This window comes from Staurois parvus, unplaced genomic scaffold, assembly GCF_062004578.1.
Source record: "Staurois parvus isolate SC_StPar_1 unplaced genomic scaffold, SC_StPar_1.0 ptg000086l, whole genome shotgun sequence".
Taxonomy (NCBI): domain Eukaryota; kingdom Metazoa; phylum Chordata; class Amphibia; order Anura; family Ranidae; genus Staurois; species Staurois parvus.
Window position 1 is genome coordinate 6,662,635 of NW_028317882.1, and position 23,407 is coordinate 6,686,041.

The 23,407-nt window shown below is 40.9% G+C and overlaps 1 protein-coding gene across 1 annotated transcript in view; it reads right to left on the bottom strand.

Moving 5' to 3' along the window:
• MYO1F (myosin IF) overlaps positions 1-16,744 on the bottom strand; it is a 129,724-nt gene extending 112,980 nt beyond the window's left edge. The window contains exon 1 of the mRNA XM_089670007.1: positions 16,578-16,744. Within this exon, the coding sequence (XP_089526133.1) occupies positions 16,578-16,580 (3 nt within the window). The 5' untranslated portion in view covers positions 16,581-16,744. The remainder of the gene's footprint in view (positions 1-16,577) is intronic.
• Positions 16,745-23,407: the final 6,663 nt, after the last annotated feature.

Genomic DNA, 23,407 nt, shown 5'->3' on the forward strand with positions numbered 1-23,407 from the left:
TTTCATGTCTGTGTATCACCTGAGGCCAGTCACTTCAATTGGTATATGTAAGGGTTTACAACCACTTTAAGTAAGGTCTTTAGAAGAGTCTCAGGGGTTGAGTCAGCCAAACAAAACATGTTAAGGTGATTGGCTTGTTGAAGAATGTACTGTATGGTTGTATTTCCAGACCACTTTGGCTAAATAATGGATTAATTTCCTTCATTGAACCACTCACAAGTCCCATTGCCTTGTGGATGTTACAGGGTAGGGTGTGACTTCCTAAAGCCCCATTCCGGGATAAAACTAACTTTCCTGGCCAGCCCTCATGTCAGCACAACAGGGTTTACTCCTCCTCCAAACCCTCAGGACCACGTTCCCTATCAGAGATAAAAAAATAGACCCTCCCATCCCCACCTTTTCTCTTTTTTTATTGGCCACCTTTTGTTCCAACAGATTCATGCCCATTATGGTTTCTAACAGTCAAGTTAACTTTTCTCATGGCTATTATATCATTGAAAAGAGTGTCGGAGCTAGCAGCCCTATCCTGCAGAGACCCATTGTGCATTGTGTTGGCAGATAAGGTTATTTTGTGGTCTTCACCAGCCTTAAACTCCAAGATGGCCTCAAAATTCCATGTAGAATGGGAGTCTGTCTTGCCAAGTTTCAACCAGCCACCAGACAGATGACCTAGACCTTAGACCACTGGACATAGTCGCTTTGTTTACAACCTATCTTCTTCGTTCCCAACGGATACATAAATCCGATAACTTATTACCAGCGGGACCCAGGAAGGGAGTGGCTGCGGCAACAATCATAGCTCCCTGGATCACCAAACAATCAGTCCAGCATATAGACAACAGGGCCTTGCTCTTCCACAGAGTGTAAGAGCTCACTCAACAAGAGGGGTGGCAGCCTCATGGGTGGCACTCACAAGCATATCAGTTGAAGATATATGCAGGATGGCAAGTTGGAGCTCCTGTGAGACCTTTGCCAGACACTATAAATTGAAAGTAAGGTACACCAGTTCAGCTAAGTTCGGAGCGGCGGTTATGTCAGCACCTTTTTAGACTAAATAAAAGAATCTGCATAAAGTAGCTAGATGTGTTGATTTTTTCTTGTTGTTGTGTCCCACCCCAAAATAGGTATGATATATCCCAGGTGTGCTGATATGAGGCTGGCCAGGAAAATGTAAAATTGTCACCAATACTTACCGTACTTTTCCTTTCCTGGCTGGTCTTCACGTCAGCACAACTTTTTTCTTCCCTCCCTAGTGACCGGTTGTCGCTACAAACAGAGAACAGGTGGGGATGGGAGGGTCTGTTCTTTATCTCTGCTAGGGAAGGTGGTCCAGAGGATTTGGAGGAGGAGTAAACCCAATTGTGCTGACATGAGGACCAGCCAGGAAATGAAGTATAGGTGGTCATTTTCCGTTTTTTGACATTGATCCCAGAGTGGGGCTTTAATACTGAGTGAGTGGCGCCATTTTTTAAAGAACTTGTTTTTGAAACAGTGTCCCTGGTCTCAATGTATTTTCTGTGGATAGCCATAACAAAGGCAAAAGTGTTTCCACACCATATCGGCAGTTGTATAGTCGGTCTGGCCGCGGGTTGGTATTGCAACTTGGTAAAATGGTCCACCATAACTAGAATGTGACAGTATCCATCTTTTGCCATATCGACTGTAAGAAAGTTGATGGTCACTACTTCCAGTGGGGCAGATGTGTTTTATGCCAGAGTTGGAATTCGGACTTCAGTACCTTTTGACACCAAACAGATCATGTAGTGCCGACAGACTTATGTAACCAACTGGAATAGACTCAAATGCATTGCTTGTCTCTCGAACCAGGAAAATGTTTTGTAAACAAGCCAGTGTTATGTTTCTATGATGATTCTCTCTGCCACACAGAGGCCTGGGCCCTTTATAGTATAACCTACCTGGTCATTGAGTGTGTTTGCATATGACTGGACCTTGGCCCGATCATAAAATTCCTGACCTGGTAATTGTTGTGGCAGGAGTCCTGCCAGGAAAAAAGGGGCTCATTATAAAAGCAAGCCACATACTAGCTAAAGGAAATATCACAGATTAACTGTATCAACTGAAGTGTACTGAAGTAAACTTTCTTCACACCTGACACTATCATCTTGGGCACAGAAATGCTGAAACTATAAAGAAGCTAACTGAAGATCATCTTGCCAATGGTATTACAATTGATTGATGCAGTCAAATAAGGAAGTGTATCAGTAGAATAAACAATGGTTTATTTTGGTTTTGTGCTGCCCTAGACAAGACTAAAATCAGGTGCCCCCCCCAACTAAAATTTGTCTCACCCCTTCCTGTTTAAGATCCATCCCTTCATCTGTAAACTTTGCCCCTTCCTCTTTAGGCTCCACCTCTTCCTATTAGAGCTCCACCTCAGGAGTTGGTCAGTGACTGTGGACATAGTACAGGAGATGGTCAGAGACTGCAGACAGGATACAGGAGACAGTCAGAGACCACGGACAGGATACAGAGGATGGTCAGAGACTGCAGACAGGTTACGGTCAGAGACTCTGGACAGGATATAGTCAGAGACTCCGGACAAGATACAGGAGACTGCGGACAGATTACAGGATACGGTTAGAGACTGCAGACAGAATACAGGAGATTGCAGACAGGATACAGGATACGGTCAGAAACTGAGGACAGGATACAGGAGATGGTCAGAGACTGCGGACAGGATACAGGACATTGCAGACAGGATAAAGGATACGGTGAGAGACTGTGGACAGGATGTAGGAGATTGCAGACAGGATACAGGATACGGTGAGAGACTGCGGACAAGATACAGGATACGGTCAGAGACTGCATACAGGAGACTGTGGACAGGATACAGGGGATGGTCAGAGACTGTGGACAGGATACAGGAGACTGCAGACAGTATACAGGAAATGGACTGCAGAGCCCGCTCGAACATTGCCTCACTGACCCACCTCCACCATCCAAGCACTGGTGAGCTGCACCCCCGCCCGAACACTGCCTCACTGACCCACCTTCCCCACCCGAACGCTGCCTCCCCTGCCCGAATACTGCTTCACTGACCCGCTTCACTGATCCCCCGCCCGAACACTGCCGAGCCCGCCCCCCCCCCACCCGAGCTCTGCCAAGACTGCCCGAGCACTGCCAACTCCAATGACCCCTTCTGCCTGGGGGCGGTGCCGCCTCCTGAAAAATGCCTTGTTTGCCTCGTGGCAGATACGCCTCTGAGCATAAAGGGGAAAATGACCAGGAAATCATTCTCAAAAAGTAACAACAGCAGAGCCCTGGACCTAATTCAATCAGATCTATGTGGTCCTATATAAACTCAGATTTCAGGAAAGAAAATGGGAACTTTGTGCTATCCTTAGGTATCCCTACATATGTTGTTGGCTGCAATTATTCTCAAAAGGGTTACAGAATTCTGTATCAAGACACCAATAGGGTAGCAGAAATGTAATTATTAATAAAACACTTATGCATCAAAAGCCTCATGAAGTGACACTGTAATCACTTTGAATTAATTTTAACAACAAACAGAACAATAAGGCCCACCAGCACTGCAGTAAAAGGAACAGAACATCCCTGAAACTGAAGCTGCAATCAATGATGTATCCTCTAAAAAGAAGGAAGCAGAACCACTTGCAACCTTGGATAATAAGAGAGATCTGAAAAGGGCATCTCAGCTAGACATTTGTCATGTTTGGTTTGTACATCTCCACATCTTAAGCTGGCATTACACCAGGCTTTTTTCTCCAGCATCTCCAACAAGTACATTTTAGGTTTACCAGAAAACAGACCTAAGGAAGTTGAGTCAACTGGTACACTACAGCAAAGTGTGGATAAAGAACTAAACTATCTGGCAATTAGACTGCACTCCCTGTCTGTATCTGAAGGTTGACTTCTAAATTGGGACTGGACTATACCTTTAACCTCTTCCCAACTGCCCTATAGCAGATATACTGATACAGGGTGGCAGGGGTGCACAAAATCATGTATATATACGTGTGCGCCCTACCTGCGCTGTCATTTGTGGCCACGGCTGTCAATCACCAGGTCCTGGCCAGTGATTCCCCGGCGGCGCAGTGAATACCGAGCATCTCCGATGGGGAGTAGGACTGCTTTGTTTACTAAAAGTCCTTCTCTCTGTTGGATCGGGCACACTGCTCTGGATGGCTGTGCACAGCACAGCCATCCAGAGCAGTGTGATTACAGTGAAGCCCCCACACACCACCCCCTTTGTAAAACACTCCCTGCACACAGTTAACCCTTTGATCACCCCTCATGTTAACCCCTTCCTGCCCAGTGCCATTAGTATAGTGTCAGTGTTTTTTTTTTAGCACTGATCACTCTATTGGTGTCACTGGGGATGTCAGTGAAATCAAGTCAGTTCCCCCCGGTGTCAGAATGCCCGCTGCAATTCTGTACCTATTCCGCCATTTGTAAACACTATAACTTTCACATAAATCAATTCATTTACACATATTGGGATTTTTTTTTAACAAAGACGTGTAGCAGAATACATTTTGGCCTAAATTTATGACAAAATATGATTTTTAAATCTTAAATTTTACTGGACATATTTAATAGGGAAAAGTCAAAAATATTGTTTTCTCAAAATTGTCAGTGCTTTTTTTATAGCACAAAAAATAAAAAACGCACAGGCGATCACATACCACCGAAAGAAAGCTCAATTCATGGGAAAAAAGGCTGTAAATTTCATATGGGTGCAGCATTGCATGACCGCGCAATTTTCAGTTAAAGTAACGCAGCACCGTAACGCAAAAAATGGCCTGGACTGGAAGGGGGGTAAATCCTCCAGAGGACAAGTGGTTAATCAAATTTATAAATAGCATGTAATGCATGTATCCTGGGTTTCTAATGTTCTGACATATTAAAACTTTGCTATTTGTCATGAGAAAACTCTAGACACAAAAAATGTTTTCCACCAAAAAATATCTGTGTTTGCCATTTCCTAACACCACTAAATTAAACATTTAGAATCTTAAGTGAGGATATTAATTTGAATCTTGTTTTTTTTTTTTATTTCAATCCAAATATCTTTTTTATTCCCATGGCAGAGCAGCTAAAACACAGCTTGTAAAGAAGATATTACAGACAATTATGTTCAAAAGACTATTATGGGGGTATTAAGGTGTTGATAGGGCCATTTTTTGGGTTTGGGTGTTTAAAGCACAGTATTCACTTGTTGCTGACCAAAAGAAAGGATTATAGTTCATCCACTTTCTTTGAACCTTCAGCAAGGTGCATGAAAAAGCATGGTAATTGTCCAGCCAACTTTTGCAAAAATTAAGTAAAAAACAGTGTGCTCCTGAATCACCTCACATTATATTACTCACACTCACTGTACCCACTATGACAATGGTAAAATAAATGTTAGTCTTAAACTGGTTTGGCCTATTATCCTTTATTAAAACCATCCTGTTAATGGCCAATTTTACATTACTTTACCATCTGCAATGTCCTAATTGTTCAATGAAAATACCTGCCTCTGCACTATTTCTCTAATACATTTTGGCCAATGCTGCTGCACCATCTGCAGTTTCCTAATACTTAATGAGAGTTTGATAGAGTTTGATAGAATTTGGCCAGCAGCAGGACAGTTTAAGGTTAGCGAACACATGGACAGTCTGAAAGGGTCAAAGCAGGCCTAGTACCACTTGATGAAAAGTGTGTTTTCAATAAAACTACCTGAAAACAGATTTTTTTTCTTTCTCGTTCATTAAAAGACACAGTATTCTGTTATTTTAAGATCAGCAGGGGAAAATGGACACTGGCAAAAAAGGGGTTGGCCACCTAGGTATAACCACTTCCAGCAGACTTCTGTTTTTTTTGCTAGTGTCCTAGAATTTTCTCTTTTGAGAAAACTTCATCTATTTTTCTAGCCATTGTCTCCTTTTCAATATTTGCTTTTTTCCTTCATCTACATGCTGCTGAGCTGGGCTCTTTGTACAGCTATCCAGATTGTCATATCCTAAGCAATAGTTTTGGAGGCAAAGACCCTGCTGGACCAAAGATTGTGGGGCTTGCCTGGATTGTGGGTACTGGACTCTCTTTCCAAACTTCTGTGTACTGTTATTTAGCCACAGAGCTGCTGGTTTGTCCCATTCTCTAAAGACTCTTGATGAATACACTGTGTGGACTGAGATTTAGAAGCTACTGCAAGCCGGCTGGCGGCTGCTGATCATTGTGGAGTTCCAGCAATTCTCTTCCCATTCATCAGCATAGGAGGAGCTGTGCCTGCACAGGAAGGTAATGTCTGACTCTGATGTCTCATGTCTGTGTGAGTGTAACCTGGCCAGCTATCCATCACGTGTCAGTGAGTGATGAAATCATCATGATCCCAAAGCCTGCACTTGTAGTGCCTGCTGGGCCTGCTGATCTGTGTCAGTGTTGGTGATGGTGTGTTGTGTCCGATCTGTCATTGTTTGGGATCACTCAGTTCAGGTGTTCTGTGTGTGTGTGTTTGTGTGTTTGGGCTGGACTGCGTACTGTCACAGTGTTTTTATCTCCCCTTATTGTCTGGGGAATTCCAGCCTGGGATTTGTCAGAGTGTGAATCCATCATCCTCCACTCATTGCAGCTGTCACCCTACCACTGCCAGCCATACAGACACTGTCCATCTGTGACACTAATATTGCTGCTGGTGGTATCTTATGGCACTTATTTCTGCAAATTAAAAGAAATTTAGCAGTTTCATGTTTTATTGATTAAATATTTTCAACTGTTTATAAAAAAAAAAAAATGTGTGTGTGTGTGTGTGTGTGTGTGTGTGTGTGTGTGTGGGGGGGGGGGGTAAAGTTCCATTTTACAAGAGATAAACAGTTAGGTCCCTTTTCACATGTGCGTTGCATTTTTCTCATTAGTTTTTCAAAGAAAAAATGAATCAGTTTTACATCAGTTGTACATCAGTTTTTACTTGTCTGTTTACATCAGTTTTTCGTCCATTCCATTTTTTTTAATGGAACAAAAATGCAGACTTGTTCTGTTTAAAAAACAGACCTGAATGTAAGCTAACAAAAATCTGATGTAAATGGACAAGGTCAATTTTTCATCCATTTGCCCATAGGAATGCAATGCTGTCCGTTTTTCATCCATCAGCAGATGGATGAAAAACGGACAGACGGAATGCCCATGCAAAAAGACTCTTATAATAAACAATTATACTTCGTTAAAAGGACAAAACATGACCACTTGAATTAAATGAAATTGTGACACTCCATTACAACACAGTCTACAGCAGTTATTTTGCAACAGTTACAGGAATCACGAGCTACAGAATTTATAAAATACAAATACCCTTGATCAGACATTTCCCTAATGGCATATGTTACAACAACATATCAAGCATACCACATATTAGGTAAATACTAGTTGGATCAACAAAACAATATAGAGGAAGTAGAGCTAGGCCACATGAAGACAACCACGGAAACCATCATTTTTAAAACTTTTTGGGACAACCCCTATGTCAATATTTCCCTTCCCAGGATGTTATTTGCTGTATCTTTGCATTGCGTAAATGATGGAGGGGTAGGTGACATTCATTTCTGTGCAATTAATTTGCTGGAAAGAAAAAACAGTTGTAGAAGCAACAAATGGGAGGTTGGGGATACAAGGCCTTTGGGATCTAACGGTATATACAGTTGTGTTCAAAATAATAGCAGTGTGTTGAAAAAAGTGAATAAAGCTCAAAATCCTTCTAATAGCTTTTATTTCCATACACACAAATGCATTGGGAACACTACACATTCTATTCCAAATCAAAACATGAAGAAAAATATATCAAATTTGTGTTGTTCCTCTAAAAAAAATTGAAGAAAAGTGAATATTAGACTGTTCAAAAAATAGCAGTGTTTGTATTCTTCTTTACAAACTCAAACATTCACTATATAAACTGAAAAATGTTTGAAGATTTTGCTTTCCTTTGAATCACTTAAGGAATATTTAGTTGTATAAGCACTGTTTCTGAGAACTGCTGTACATCTGTGTTGCATGGAGTCAACCAACTTCTGGCACCTGTGAACAGGTATTTCAGCCCAGGATGATTGGACTACATTTCACAGTTCTTCTCTATTTCTTGGTTTTGCCTCAGAAACTGCATTTTTGATGTCACCCCACAAGTTTTCTATTGGATTAAGATCCGCGGATTGGGCTGGCCACTCCATAACGTCAATCTTGTTGGTCTGGAACCAAGATTTTGCACGTTTACTGGTATGTTTGGGGTCGTTGTCTTGTTGGAACACCCATTTCAAGGGCATTTCCTCTTCAGCATAAGGCAGCATGACCTCTTCAAGTATTCTGATGTATTCAAACTGATCCATGATCCCTGGTATGCGATAGGCCCAACACCGTAGTATGAGAAACATCCCCATATCATGATGCTTGCGCAACCATGCTTCACTGTCTTCACAGTGTACTGTGGCTTGAATTCAGTGTTTGGGGGTCGTCTGACAAACTGTCTCCGGCCACTAGACCCAAAAAGAACAATCTTACTTTCATCAGTCCACAAAATGTTGCGCCATTTCTCTTTAGGCCAGTCAATGTGCTCTTTGGCAAATTGTAACCTCTTCAGCACATGTCTTTTTTTCAACAGTGGGACTTTGCGGGGGCTTCTTGCAGATAGCTTGGCTTCACATAGGCGTCTTCTAAATGTAACAGTACTCACAGGTAACTTTAGACCTTCTTTGATCTTCCTGGAGCTGATTGTTGGCTGAGTCCTTGCCATTTTGGCTATTCTTCTATCCATTTGAATGGTAGTTTTTCGCTTTCTTCCACATCTTTCAGGTTTTGGTTGCCATTTTAAAGCATTTGCAATTATTTTAGCTGAGCAGCCTATCATTTTCTGCACTTCTTTATATGTTTTCCCCTCTCCAATCAACTTTTTAATCAAAGTACGCTGTTCTTCTGAACAATGTCTGGAATGATCCATTTTCCTCAGAATTTCAGAGAGAAATGCACTGTAACCAGCATGTACAACATTTGCTGCCTTCCTTCCTTAAATAAGGGCAATAATTGCCACCTGTTTTTCAAAGAATGAATGACCTCACTAATAGAACTCCACACTGCTATTATTTTGAACATGCCCCTTTCAATTAGTGATTCAATTACACAGAATCAGCAGCATGCATGTCATGACTGTTGGGTCTGTTGGATTTCTATTACTCTACTACACCTGCTAGTATATTATTTGCCACGTAGAAATATAATTTCTACCAAAAACAGTGATTGATCAGGTTAGTGATGTCTGACTGCTATTATTTTGAACACAACTGTGTGTATATATATATATATATATATATATATATATATATATGTATTGAAATAACTTAGGTTACCTCCATAGCTTATGTACCAGTTTCCCCAGAGCACCTAGGTCAATAAGAGGATGCTGTTCGACCCCAGGAGTGTCATATTTGTGGGGCATGAAAAACCCTATGAATTATAAATAACTGTGGAAGCTTTTGAGAAGAGGATAATGAGAACTTAGGGTCAATTTCCAAGGTCTTAGTACACTAATCCCTGTCAATAAGTCCAAGGTCTCATTCCCAACCATCTCCACACCTTAGCTGTAACTTAGATCTGGTTGCCAGAAAAAGAGCAGAATTTAAATCTCTTTTAGACCCCTTTCAGCCAGATCAACAGAGGCCACCAGTTTAAGAACTGGGGAAGACTTACAGTGGGGATCGAAAGTTTGGGCACCCCAGCTAAAAATTTGTATTAATGTGCATAAAGAAGCCAAGGAAAGATGGAAAAATCTCCAAAAGGCATCAAATTACAGATTAGACATTCTTATAATATGTCAACAAAAGTTAGATTTTATTTCTATCATTTACACTTTCAAAATAACAGAAAACAAAAAAATGGCGTCTGCAAAAGTTTGGGCACCCTGCAGAGTTAATATCTTGTACTGCCCCCTTTGGCAAGTATCACAGCTTGTAAACGCTTTTTGTAGCCAGCCAAGAGTCTTTCAATTCTCGTTTGAGGTATCTTTCCCCATTCTTCCTTACAAAAGTCTTCCAGTTCTTTGAGATTTCTGGGCTGTCTGTCACGCACGGCTCTTTTAAGGTCTATCCATAGATTTTCAATTATGTTGAGGTCGGGAGATTGTGAAGGCCATGGCAAAACCTTCAGTTTACGCCTCTTGATGTAATCCCCCGTGGATTTCGAGGTGTGTTTAGGATCATTATCCATTTGTAGAAGCCATCCTCTCTTTAACTTCAGCTTTTTCACAGATGGCATCAAGTTACCATCCAAAATTTGCAGAAATTTTATTGAATCCATTTTTCCTTCTACTCGTGAGATGTTCCCTGTGCCACTGGCTGCAACACAACCCGAAAGCATGATTGATCCAACCCCATGCTTAACAGTTGGACAGAGGTTCTTTTCATTAAATTCTGTGCCCCTTCTTCTGCAAACGTACCTTTGCTCATTCCGGCCAAAAAGTTCAATTTTAACCTCATCGGTCCACAGAACTTGTTTCCAAAATGCATCAGGCTTGTCTATATGTTCATTTGCAACGTTCAAACGATGATTTTTGTGGTGAGGACGTAGAAGAGGTTTTCTTCTGATGACTCTACCATGAAGACCATATTTGTACAAGTATCTCTTTATAGTGGAATAGTGTACCACAACTCCAGTGTCTGCCAGATCTTTCTGGAGGGATTGTGCAGTCAAATGTGGGTTTTGAATTGTTTTTCTCACAATCCTGCGAGCTGTTCTGTCTGATATTTTTCTTGGTCTTCCAGATCTTGCTTTAACTTCCACTGTTCCTGATGACTGCCATTTCTTAATTACATTCCGAACAGAGGATATTGACATCTGAAAAAGCTTTGCTATCTTCTTATAGCCTTCTCCAGCTTTGTGAGCGTCAACTATTTTCAGTTTCAGTTTTCTAGACAACTGCTTAGAAGAACCCATGGTGCTGATTGTTGGGGCAAGGTCAGATGAGTCTGGGCATTTAAAACCTTTGAGATTGACATCACCTGGTCTTCCCAGACGGTGATTGAGAACAATCCATGACACTGGCAGGTCTCAGCTTGGCAAAGGGGGCAGTGCATGCTATAAATTCTGCAGGGTGCCCAAACTTTTGCAGACGCCATTTTTTTGTTTTCTGTTATTTTGAAAGTGTAAATGATGGAAATAAAATCTAACTTTTGTTGACATATTATAAGAATGTCTAATCTGTAATTTGATGCCTTTTGAAGATTTTTCCATCTATCCTTGGCTTCTTTAAGCACATTAATACAAATTTTTAGCTGGGGTGCCCAAACTTTCGATCCCCACTGTATATACTAATAGTGTACTGTCAGATTGCGTCTGTAAGGAATGACAAGGTCCTATTTCCTTGACTCTAGCCAAAAAACTGTTAGCAGATGGGGGATTGGCCATCAGTAGGACCCCCCAGGCGGTTTGTTGTTCCTAACGTTCTACTTGCACAGGTGGCACTATAACCCAGTGGTCAAGATCAGCCAATCTTCACCTTTTAATGAACAGAAGATAAATACCTTTTTATGGAAATGTTTTAATGGCTTTTTCGTGTGAAAAATAAGTGCAAGCCTACTGTATGAGATAGTTATGTATGTAAGCTGATAATGTTGATGACACTGTTAAAAAAATTCATACACCTTAGGGCAGAGGCATCAAACCGGCGGCCCTCCAGCTGTTGCAAAACTACACATCCCATCATGCCTCTGCCATGCGTGTAACTGTCAGTTTTGCAATGCTTCATGGGACTTGTAGTTTGGCAACAGCTGGAGGGCCTCCAGTTTGACAGCCGTGTCTTAGGGCCTTATATTCAAAGGGATCATGCCCACAGTGACTTGCTGACCTGAGTCCTTGTTTAAGGGAGAGGGGGCAAGGAGAGAATTTGCCTTGTGAAGATAAATGAAGGCTGTGAAATTGTCAAGACAGCCTACAATACTGCTAGCCACAACTAGAGTGAGACCAAAAATCTAGCTGGACAGACACACACAGACAGATTCAAGTCTTCCGTACACTCTGGTCCACTGTTAGGGTTGCTTCTCAGCTTCCCACATGCTTCTGAGGCTCCCCAAGAACTTCTGGGAGCTGGAACTGTGTGTGTAAGCACACACACTCCCCTCGGCACAGATCCATCAATACCGACTCCCCACTACCAGCACAGACCCCTCAGTGCAGACCTCCCCCAATACAGAACTCTTAGTAAAGACCCTCCTCCAGCACAGAACCCATTTCTATACAGGTCTTCCCCCTCAACGTACTAGATGCAGTGTCAGTTCAGAATGAGAAGTCCTCCCCTCAGCTGTGTCATATGACCAGGGAAGAGCAGGAGCTTTCCTTTGACTCTGAACTGCCACTGTCAGGTGAACAAAAGCAGAGCTGCACTGCAGTGCTATAAAACACGCAGAAAGGAAATGCTGAGTGTCAGTTTCCGGTGTGGAGTGCACTCCACTGTTGCAAGGAAATAACTCCAGTTCTTAGTATGAACAAGTTGATACATAAGCTTAGCTCTCATTTTGGAAAGTTTGAGTCTTGTATGTGGTATTAGCAGACTAGCAATAACTGTTTTGCAATAACTACAGTCTTTATAAATGCAGCACAACCTGGGAAAGCCCATGCTTCCTATTTCTTCTTGTTCCCCAGTTAAGTCATTAGAGAAAATATAGAACCAAATTAAGATTTAACCATATTTGGAATACAAGTATTTAACCGCTTCCATACAGGACACTTTTACCCCCTTCCTGCCCAGGCCATTTTTCAGGTTTCAGCGCTCTCAGACTTTGAATGACAATTGCGCGGTCATACAACATTGTACCCAAACTAATATTTTATCATTTTCTTCACACAACCAGAGCTTTCTTTTGGTGGTATTTAATCAACACTGGGGTTTTTATTTTTTGCTAAATTAACAAAAAAAGACCAAAATTTTTGAAAAATAAAACCCATGTTTTTCTTAGTTTCTGTTATAAAAGTTTGCAAAATAAATAATTGTTCTTCATAAATTTAAGCCAAGATGTATTCTACTACATGTCTTTGGTGAAAATAACCCAAATAAGGATGTATTATTTAGTCAATAGGAAAGTTATAGAGTTCACAAACTATGGGATATATCTGAAAATTGATCAATTCTGAAGTACTGACGGCCAATCTAATTTCTTGAGGTCCAAGAATGTGAGAACAGTACAGATATCTCCCAAATGACCCCTTTTTGCAAAGTAGACAGTCCGACGTATTTCATAAGAGGCATGGCGAGTTTTTTGAAGTTGTAATTTTTTTGTCATAATTTTTTTGAAAATTAAAAAATTAAAAAAATTATTTTCACAATTTTTTTTACTTACTGTCACCAGTGCAGTACAGCATCATCATATAACTGGCATGGCAGTGATCAGGTGACTGGTGACAGTACGAAAAAAAAATTGATAATTTTTTAAAACATTTTTAAAATTTTTTTATTAGTTTTAATTTTTTATTGCATTTTTTTTTCTTTTTTTTAAGATTTGTTTTTCATATTTCACTATGAAGAAAGTAGTATAATGTTACCATAGTAACATTGTACTACCTTGGGGAAGTGATCAGTATTTTTTTTTTTTACACATCTTGCTTATGGCAAAGAATTACTTTGCTATAAGCAAGCATTTACCTGAATGAAATCGATTCATTCAGGTTTTTTTTTTGTGCATAGCTGTGATTTGGCCATGGCTAATCACATGACACAGCTGGGCTGTGATTGGCCCAGCTTGTGCATGTGATCGCTGTGACCATTCACAGCTAGACACACTAGTATACAATAGATGGTATGAAAGGAAGCCATCCATTGTATACAACTGTCATGTGACCTGCTGTGATTGGTCACAGCAGGTCACATGGTACTGGAAAAGGGGCCGGTACACATATCTGTCATCGGCTGTGTCTGAGGTACACGACTGGTGACAGATTGCACCGCAGAGCAGCCCTGCAGGCAGGCGCACGTGCATGCCTGAAAAGACGCCATATGGCGTCCACCCGGAGGGACGAACTGCTCGCCCAGCCGCCATCTGGCTATAGCCTGGGTGGCAACTGGTTAAATAACTTGAATTGTCCAGAAAAGTACTGACACTAAGATCCATGGCCATAGGGTTGACACAATAAACATGGCTTATTGGGAACCTGTAACTCTTATATAGTGAAGTTGACACCTCCAGATGCTTGCATTTGTTTTCTGATTTGTTTCCCAAATCCCTGGAAAGCAGGGTGCTCCAGTGAGGAATTAGAAATCCATTTTTGTGATGGATCTAGCCTCCCTCACTTCCCTATAAGTAAAGTGGGGTACACACTATGAAAAAATCGGAAGAAAAATAGTGTATGAGGAACGATCGTTCAATGTTTGTATAATGTCTACACAACTTTCAACATCTGATTCAGATATTTCTCAGATTTTTCACATTTTTCTCATACTTGAACAGAACAAATTATATTCATTTAATGTATTATTTACGTATGAGAAAAAACAGGTACGAAAGATGCACGTGATTAGAAACAACGAACAACAATAATCTACGCCAGCCTTTCTCAACCAGGGTGCCCAGGCACCCTGGGGTGCCTTGAGCTTTCTGCAGGGGTGCCTTGGCAAAATGTCTAAAAATTGCCCAATACTTGTATACAAGACAACGGGTGCAACAAGCCTGCCTTTTAGTTACACAAAGCCACAGGTTTTCATTATGCACCATTACGACCCTCTAGCCGCAGATGTCCTAATAACCAAGGACATCATCAGTTGATAAGGCCCTCTCCATTAGTGCTGGGGTCACATTAGCTCAGTGATGGAGAAAAACTGAGGGAGAAGAGAAAGTCTAGAATACTAGTCAGTACCAGTGTGCAAAAGTGTATTTGCTTTGGAAGAATAAATCATCTCTACTGTTGGGTGTCCTACATGTGTGGGTGTTGCTGCATTATATAAAGCTAATAAAATAGTTTTTCACATGTTAGAATGGGGTGCCTCAAGACTGTCCATAATTTTAAAGGGTGCCTTGACTGAAAAAGGTTGAGAAATACTGATAACATTTCTATATCAAACAGAAAGAAGCCTTTGTCGTTTCAGAATTTTTGTACAATTAGTACCATCCTCAGGTTTGACTTGCTGTGAAACATTGAGGAAAACCGGTCATTCGCCCGATTTTCTCATATTGTGCACCCAGCTTTAGCACAACTACTGATTATAGTAGAGTGTGGATCAGGGTGTGGGGGGTAGCTGGCCACAAGAGCTGATTGCTACTTCCTAATCAGAATGACTTGCCATATTGGGTCTTGGAGTTCTCGGTGACAAATCAGAATGTGAATGCAGGCACCAAGAAATACCAAAAGATAATAATGTGTTTGCGTCATATGTTTTATATGGCCACAGATTTGCATTACAGTGAAATTATATCCAACATTATTTAAAGCCCTTTCATCACACAAACCACATTAAAAAACAATAGCTTTTCAGACATGCTACTTAACTATTTTCTGTTCAGTTTACTAATCTGCTTGTAAGATCTTTTCTTCTTTATTGCAGCCAGTGGTTAAATAAGTGTTTTCTGTACAATGCCATGATACCTGAAGAGATTCAGGCTTTAAAGTATAAATGTCCCTATTCTATCTCATGAATCATTCTAAACTGTGTTGTTAGCTTCAGATATACATTGTAAAGTTGACAGAATATGACTTGATTGTAGCTAAAAAGTCTGCAGTCTTTAAGTCTACATGCCCAACGTGTTCATATGTACCTAACCAGTTACAACCCAAAACAAGAGTACCACTGCCACTTATTTTAGCTGATGGTAATGAGGCTGGATGCTACACTGGTGCCTCATGTGTTCCTGAAAACTCTGGGTTTAGTGCACAAGACCCAAAGACAAAAATAGAACTGTGTCTTCACTGTCTAATGAAAATATAAGTCCTATATATAGTCCTACATGTGAAGTTTATACAGTACATGCCCACAAAAAAAAAATAAAAATAAATATTAGATCTGTGATATTTTTGTCAAACTGAAATAAATCTTTTTTTTTATAAAAATGGCTTTGTCGCAGTCGAATTTGCAGGGTATCTAAGAGTGGGCATAGACATCAACATCTCCATCCCCACTAATTTGGTTGCTCATTGCAGTGGCAGATGAGGATCAAACCTAGGTGACAAAATGTGTTTCTGTGCTTGTCATTAAACACACAGTTTTTTCTCTAGTTTGTTGATCTAATAAATGAAAGGTAGTTCTCCACCACATATGTTCTGTCAGCCATGTTGAGAAGGGCATCGCAGTGGACCTTGGTATATTCTGTAGTTGCCTAACCATCCTTCACTGCTAGGAGGATATCTACCCATTTATGGCTAGATTTTGGCTGTGGCACAAAAGAAAGGATTAAAATGATCTAAATCATTTACTGACTTCTGCAGTATCTGATGCTAGCCTTGTTCAGAAATCTGTTCTATTCTAACCTTCTTTGATGTGATTAGATACCAGTTGTCTATTCTGAATTACACACAGTCAGAGCAGATGATGATGTTTGCTATCATTTTGTAGGTATGCATCTTCCCTATGATACTGTAGATAATGCTTGTATTACCATTGCCTGATGGATCCTTGCTCTCGTGATTCTGTTGCAGATGGATTAAGTCCTTGGTCCTAAAATGCCATTGTTATTCGCATGTTGCTTGGATGGATCATCCTTTGTGCTTCTGTATATCGTTTACTGAAAACTAGTTGTTGCAGAAGTTCCTTTCACTGTCAGTCAGCCACTTCCTTCTTTCAAATTCGTAGCTTTTTCAAAAGAATATTATGTTTGGGGTGGGGTATTTGTAATGAGGAATAGGAAGCAGTGCACAGTCTAGGTTACCGGTTGCTCTTAAGTATATCTTTAACCTATCCACTCTCAGATATGTATCTGGTGTGTTGGTGTATGTTCAATATGCAACATGTAAGTTTGATTCGCAAATTTACAGTGAAAAAGATAATGATCAGGAATAAGATATGTGCATATAAGTATATGCTACTCATTTTGTAATTTCCTAATCTTTCGGTTCTGCAGCAGCATGCAACTCTTCCTTTTTCTGATATATCCACATGATTGTAAGCTTTATGACTTAGTTACATTTTTTTCCAGTTTTGCCAGTTCAGTTTTAATATGCAGTCCATTGAGAAAGGATTTCTGTATTTTACTTTCAATCCATTTTCAAACTGTTCCTTGTTTTTGAAAATGCCTATTAAAAAGGGTGAAAATAAAAGAACATATCTAATACACATAAATCGGTGTCCAAAAAAATTCTTAAACCCTGTGAAAAACACTTTAGAAAAGTCTCACTTTCACCCTTGAAAGTATAAATAAATTAATTAAATGCCCTTCTTAGTGTCCATATAATTATAACAAAAATCAAAATATCAAAAAATAAAGTCCATAAATTATTTCTTCCAAAAAAACTTGCTGTGTAAATCCAGTATGTGCCGTGTACCTCAAAATAAAATAAAAGAAAACTCAATAGTGTATTATCCTCACATTAAAATTCATCCAAATTCACAATTAATTATACCAAAAAAAATTATAAATCTCATGCAAAACGCATAAATCGTGCAAACACGTGGTGACCCATGAAACACGTGATAGTGAACCACTCTGTGTATTCTTACTATATAGTACTTCAGTGAACACTCAGTGTACACATCTAATGTGGCTGAATTGCATACTCTTACCCAAATGAGTAATAAGCCAGCCTTTATACATAAATCCAAAGGAGGGTACGGATACAGATCTGCTGGGACCTCGTGGGTACCTTCTGATCCCCCAATACTCCTTTCAATACTCTTACCTCCTTAGTAATAAAATGCCACAAATCTATCATAAAAGATCCCATGATCCACCATGCAGCAGCTTCCAGGAACAGCAACCACTATTACCACAGTTAAAATGGCCGCTCCCCTACTTCCGGTTTCTCAGGCAATGTCCAACGTCATGTCCCTTGATGCGTTTTGTCACTTCCTTGACTCCCTCATAAGGGGGGGTGTTCACTGAAGTACTATATAGTAAGAATACACAGAGTGGTTCACTATCACGTGTTTCATGGCTCACCACGTGTTTGCACGAATTATGCCTTTTGCATGAGATTTATAATTTTTTTTGGTATAATTAATTGTGGAATTTGGATGAATTTTAAAGTGAGGATAATACACTATTGAGTTCTCTTTTATTTTGAGGTACATGGCACATACTGAATTTATACTGCGAGTTTTTTTGGAAGAAATAATTTATGGACTTTATTTTTTGATATTTTGATTTTTGTTATAATTATATGGACACTAAGAAGGGCATTTAATTAAAAGAACAAATCTGCTAACCATTTTATATTTCAATGGTTTTTATTAATTTTTAAACAGTATAAAACAGAGGCAACAAAACACGCCCACACAGGGGCTATCAATTGCACAGATAAAAAATGCAAAATAGAAAAAACAGTGCTCTAACGCCAACAGGGCAAAAGGTACGCCCATGCAGGGGCTATCAATGGTACATAAGTTACAATACCATTAATGTAACTCTGACTATAACAACTAAAGGCAGCTGTCCACTGTCACACCAAAAACAAACAGAGAAAGAGAGAAAGGAAGAAAAAGGAAAAAAAAAAATATAAGAGCAGGGGTCCAAGAGCGCCAATACAGAACGCCATTACATCCCCAGACTAGCCGGGGGGAGCGTGGGAAAGGCATACTGCAACCACGGCTCCCATATTTTCAAAAATTTACATTGGGAGTCGTTGCAGATACTGGACATCTGTTTGTTGAGCATAATAGTGGTCATACGGTCCCGCACCCACCGAAGAGGGACAAACGGACTCTTCCAGGCCTGAGCAATTGTACTAGTGGCCGATAAAAACAAATAGGAAGCCAACTTCTGCTGGTGAGCCAAAAGGACCAGTATGGGGCAATGAAGCAAGGTATACCGAGCATCCCGGCGTATGGAGAGATCGAACAAGGTGAAAAGGAGGCCAAACACACGAGACCAAAAACGAAACAGTCTCGGGCATGACCACCAGATATACAATACATCTCCACGATGGCCACAACCCCAAAAGCATCGATCACTACAGGCAGGGTTAGGTTGGGCCAAACGAGCCAGAACCCAATACCAACGAAACAATACCTTATAGGCTGCCTCCAGCGTGGTCGTATTAAATGAGCATTTAGCTATGAGTGACCAGGCCTTATTCCAGTCCTCCGGATCTACAGCCACTCCCAGGTTGCGCTCCCACTGAACAACATATGAAAGAGAAGTATGCGATGAGCATCTGTTCAGAGCTGCATAAAAAAGGGATATAAGGCCCGGACGCGCCCGGACGCTGCTGGCAAAACTGTTCAAAGGCAGATTTCTGGTACGGGAAAGCAGAAGTTCCCTGCAGCGAGAGCAGCCAGTGCCGCAATTGAAGGTATCGAAAAAAATCCGCCGGGGGGACATCCCGGGACTCCCGAAGAGAATTCCAGGTGGGGAAGGACCGAAAAATCAAAAAGTGTCGCACTTGCGAAAAACCATTAGTCACCCACCAAGAAAACGTCCTTGGGTGATCTAAACCCGGTGGGAAAAGAGGGTTGTTAATAATTGGGAGCAAAGGCAGAAAAGGTGACATCAGGCCACTGGAGTAACGTACCGAGTCCCACACTTGTAAGCCATGGAGCAACATCAGACTCAGTGCCATAGGGCGTAGGGAAGGGGGAAGCCATAGAAGCGTTGACGTTGCAATAGGGGCACAATTAGGTAGTTCCAGCAGGATCCAGAGAGGAACGTCAGAGGAAGCGTGCAACTTAGACAGCGGGGCAAAGTGGCTCGCCTGATAATACTTAGTTACATTAGGCACCCCAAGACCACCCTGGAGTCTATGAGCAAAGAGTGTATTTCTGGAGACTATGGGGTGCTTATCAGCCCAGATAAAATGCATAAACTTCGCCTGAAGCAACCGAAGAAAATGAGGGGGAACCCGCACTGGGAGGGTGCAAATATAATATAACAATTTCGGCAGGATGGTCATTTTCGCCGAATAAACCCGTCCTATCCAAGACAGGTGCGGAAATTGCCAAGAATGCATAAGAGAAGATAGAGAGCTAAGCAATGGATAATAATTTGCAGCAAACAGGGAGTCATAGGTGGGGGTCAAGCGAATGCCTAAGTATTCAAGAGAAGAGGAAGCCCATCTGTAAGGGAAGTGGGATTGTAGGCGCGAAACCAAATCTGAAGCCAAAGTAATATTGAGAGCAACAGTCTTATCCAAGTTAATACGGAGACCCGAAATCAAGGAGAAGCGCTCAAGAACCTGTTGCAAATTAGGAAGCGTTGTCAGGGGATTAGTAAGAGTCAAGAGGGCATCGTCTGCAAAAAGGTTCAGCTTGAACTCCTGTCCCGCGTATGATCTGCTAACCATTTTAAACCTTTAAGATTCCATTCACACCAGCCAGTATTTTATAACGCAACTGCTGGGGTACTGTGCGGTCTAGCGGGAATCACCACTCAGTACTGCACCGTTCCTTTTTTTTTCTTTTTTTAAATGAACTTTATTGAACTGTCACACAGACATTTCATAAAGTTCAATTGGTCTCCATGCAGTGCAAAGAGGTGCTCCGCTCTGTGGCAAAAAAAGTAGTGCATGCACAACTGTTTTTCAGCTCACCGTGACTGCACACCACTGTAATGCAGTGGTGTGAATCGGGCACACAGGAGACAAGGCATTTTACCTTGTTTTGTGGTGGAACTGCACTGAAAAAGACACCCAGCAAAGTCCTACTACATCTGGTGTGAATGGAGCCTAAAAGTAAGGGTGCTGCCTAAGAATGGCACTACAAGGTGCCTTCTGTTCAGCAAGAACAATCTTGTCTGTGTTCTCCTGTTTTCATTTTTTATACTAGGTACTAGATTGTCTGACCTCAGAGTTACCATTGAACCTATGTCCAGAGAGAGCTCCTAAAAGATCAATTCGAGCTTTCCCGGAAAAGGTAACAGTGAGAGGTAACCTCTGCAAAGTAAGAGGAAATCCCATGTTTCACAGTTGAACTGGTGTCTCTCTTGAAAGAACTTGCTCTAGCACCAACTCTTCAATTTTAGATTTCCCTGCACTACCTAAGATCACCAAGAATGTAACAATGATTCTAGCTAGTTACAGTAGGTCACAGAAAGCAATAAAAACCTAAAAGCCTGGCTCTTATCTACCTAAAACTAGATAAAAATATTTTGGCTGGAGTTACAGTTTATATGAAATAAAATGTAAAAAAAGTAAAATAAGTGCAAAAAAAGGTCAAGCACACAAAAAAAGGGTTGTTTGCACATAATTGAGCTAACTTAAACTATTTTGAAATCTTTTTTTAAAAGCAAACCTTTTTGACATATGTAAGTCTGGCCTAAGAACATGCACTAATTTGCCCCCCTCTTATCCTGATTTTATTCTCTTTTTGATTGGTTATCCTGACTATGGGGATAAGACCTATCCCAGGGAACAAGATCTGTCCCAGGAAGTAAACCTTCTTTACTTAAGCTGGCCATACATGAATCGAAATGGCTGGTTCAGCAGAGACTGCCCGAATTTCGATCTATGTATGGGCAGGCTGGTTGTACACAAGTTGATCTATTGACCACCAACCACCAGCCTGTTGTTTTTTTCCCAAATGATCAGTCATTCCACTAAAGCTGGCAACACTGATCATTGTATTCAGGAGACGCAGCGCGACTCACACACAACCAGTGGGTACAGCCTGGTGCCCACAGTTGAGATACTGGTGCCAGTAAGAGAAGAGGGAGAGAAAGGACGGCACAGGTGAGCACATTGCTGGATCCTGGGACAAGTGAGTGTGTATTTATTAAAAGGCAGCAGTTACAGTTTTTGTAGTTTTTGTGGCGGTATAGGTACTGGAATTTAAATTTTTTTTTGCTAGTAATGGAGGCGATCAGCGACTTATTGTGGGACTGCGGCTGACATTCTGACACTAGGGGGAACTGACTTTGTGTCACTGACATCCCCAGTGATACCAATACAGTGATCCGTGCTAAAAAAAAAACAAAACACTGACACTGCTAATGGCACTGGGCAGGAAGGGGTTAACATGAGGGGCGATCAAAGGGTTAACTATGTGCAGGGAGTGTTTTACTGTGGGGCCATGTCAGTGTGCTTCAGCCTGTGTCGTGCACAGCCATCCAAAGCAGTGTGCCTGAGCTGACAGGGAGGAGAACTGTTAGTAAACAAAACAGTTCTCCTCATCTGAGATGCTTAGTAATCACCGGGCGCCAGCGGGTAATCACTGGCCAGGACCCGGTGATTGACAGCTGCGGCCGCGAATGGATTGCGCACACGGCTTGCGCACACCCCCTACCCGGAAATGCAAAATCAAGTATATATACATGATGTTGCGGACCTGTTCCGCCCTGTAGCAGTATTTCTGCTATACGCTGGTCGGGAAGTGGTTAAGCTGCATATATACACATTGTTTAATACACTATTTCTCCATTCACACAAGCAAGGTGGATGAAGGAATCCCCATTGTGCTAGTACATTCCTATACTGTCAGAATACATTGATTAGTGCTGCATCAGGGCGCTTCCATTCTGCTCTAACAGTAGAGAACCGCTTATGTGGTTTTAGTTTTCTCATCCAACTTCTTTGTGTGGCCATGTGTCGTTTCTAGAGGTCTAAGAATGAACAGTTTCTTTCCAATGTTAGAGTCCCCATTTAAGGATTTGTAATTGTGAAATGCAAATTTAGTTTTAATGAGTTTTACTTAATTTCTACTCATTTATGTGGTCCCAAACACAGATTGCACCAAAATAGATATAACAATTATTGTTCAGACTTGTGCACATTGTGTAGTTCCCGATTTAAAATTGCAAAACAATTCCAAAAATAGCACAACGTCATTAGTCTACTGACACTATATGGTAAGCATGCCATGTGATTCTCAAACAGTAATATAAAACCCTTGTGTAAATATACTGTAATGAAGTTGCAAACGTCATGTTTTCACACAGATATAAGCCTGTCAGCATTGAAATATTGGCACTGCCCGAGCCGTTTTTGCATTTTTTGCGCACATGTTTAAAAATTAATTTTAGACCTGAAGATTACACAAAACCCCCAAACATGATATATTTTCTGAAAGCAGACACCCTAGAGAATAAAATAGTGGTAGTTCCCATTTTTTATGTGACATGATATTACTGCAAAGGTCTAAGAAGCACAAAATTTCAGTAAAAAACACACTACAGTAAAATTTAGGGCAAACAAACACAATAAATTACCCACATTTTTTATATAATATAAAAGATAAGGTTGCACTGAGTAGAAAGATACCCAATATGTCAAACCTTAAATTTGTGGGCACCCGTGAAATTGTGACAAACTTCAGTATCCTATATTTTCTGTAGGCGATGCTTCA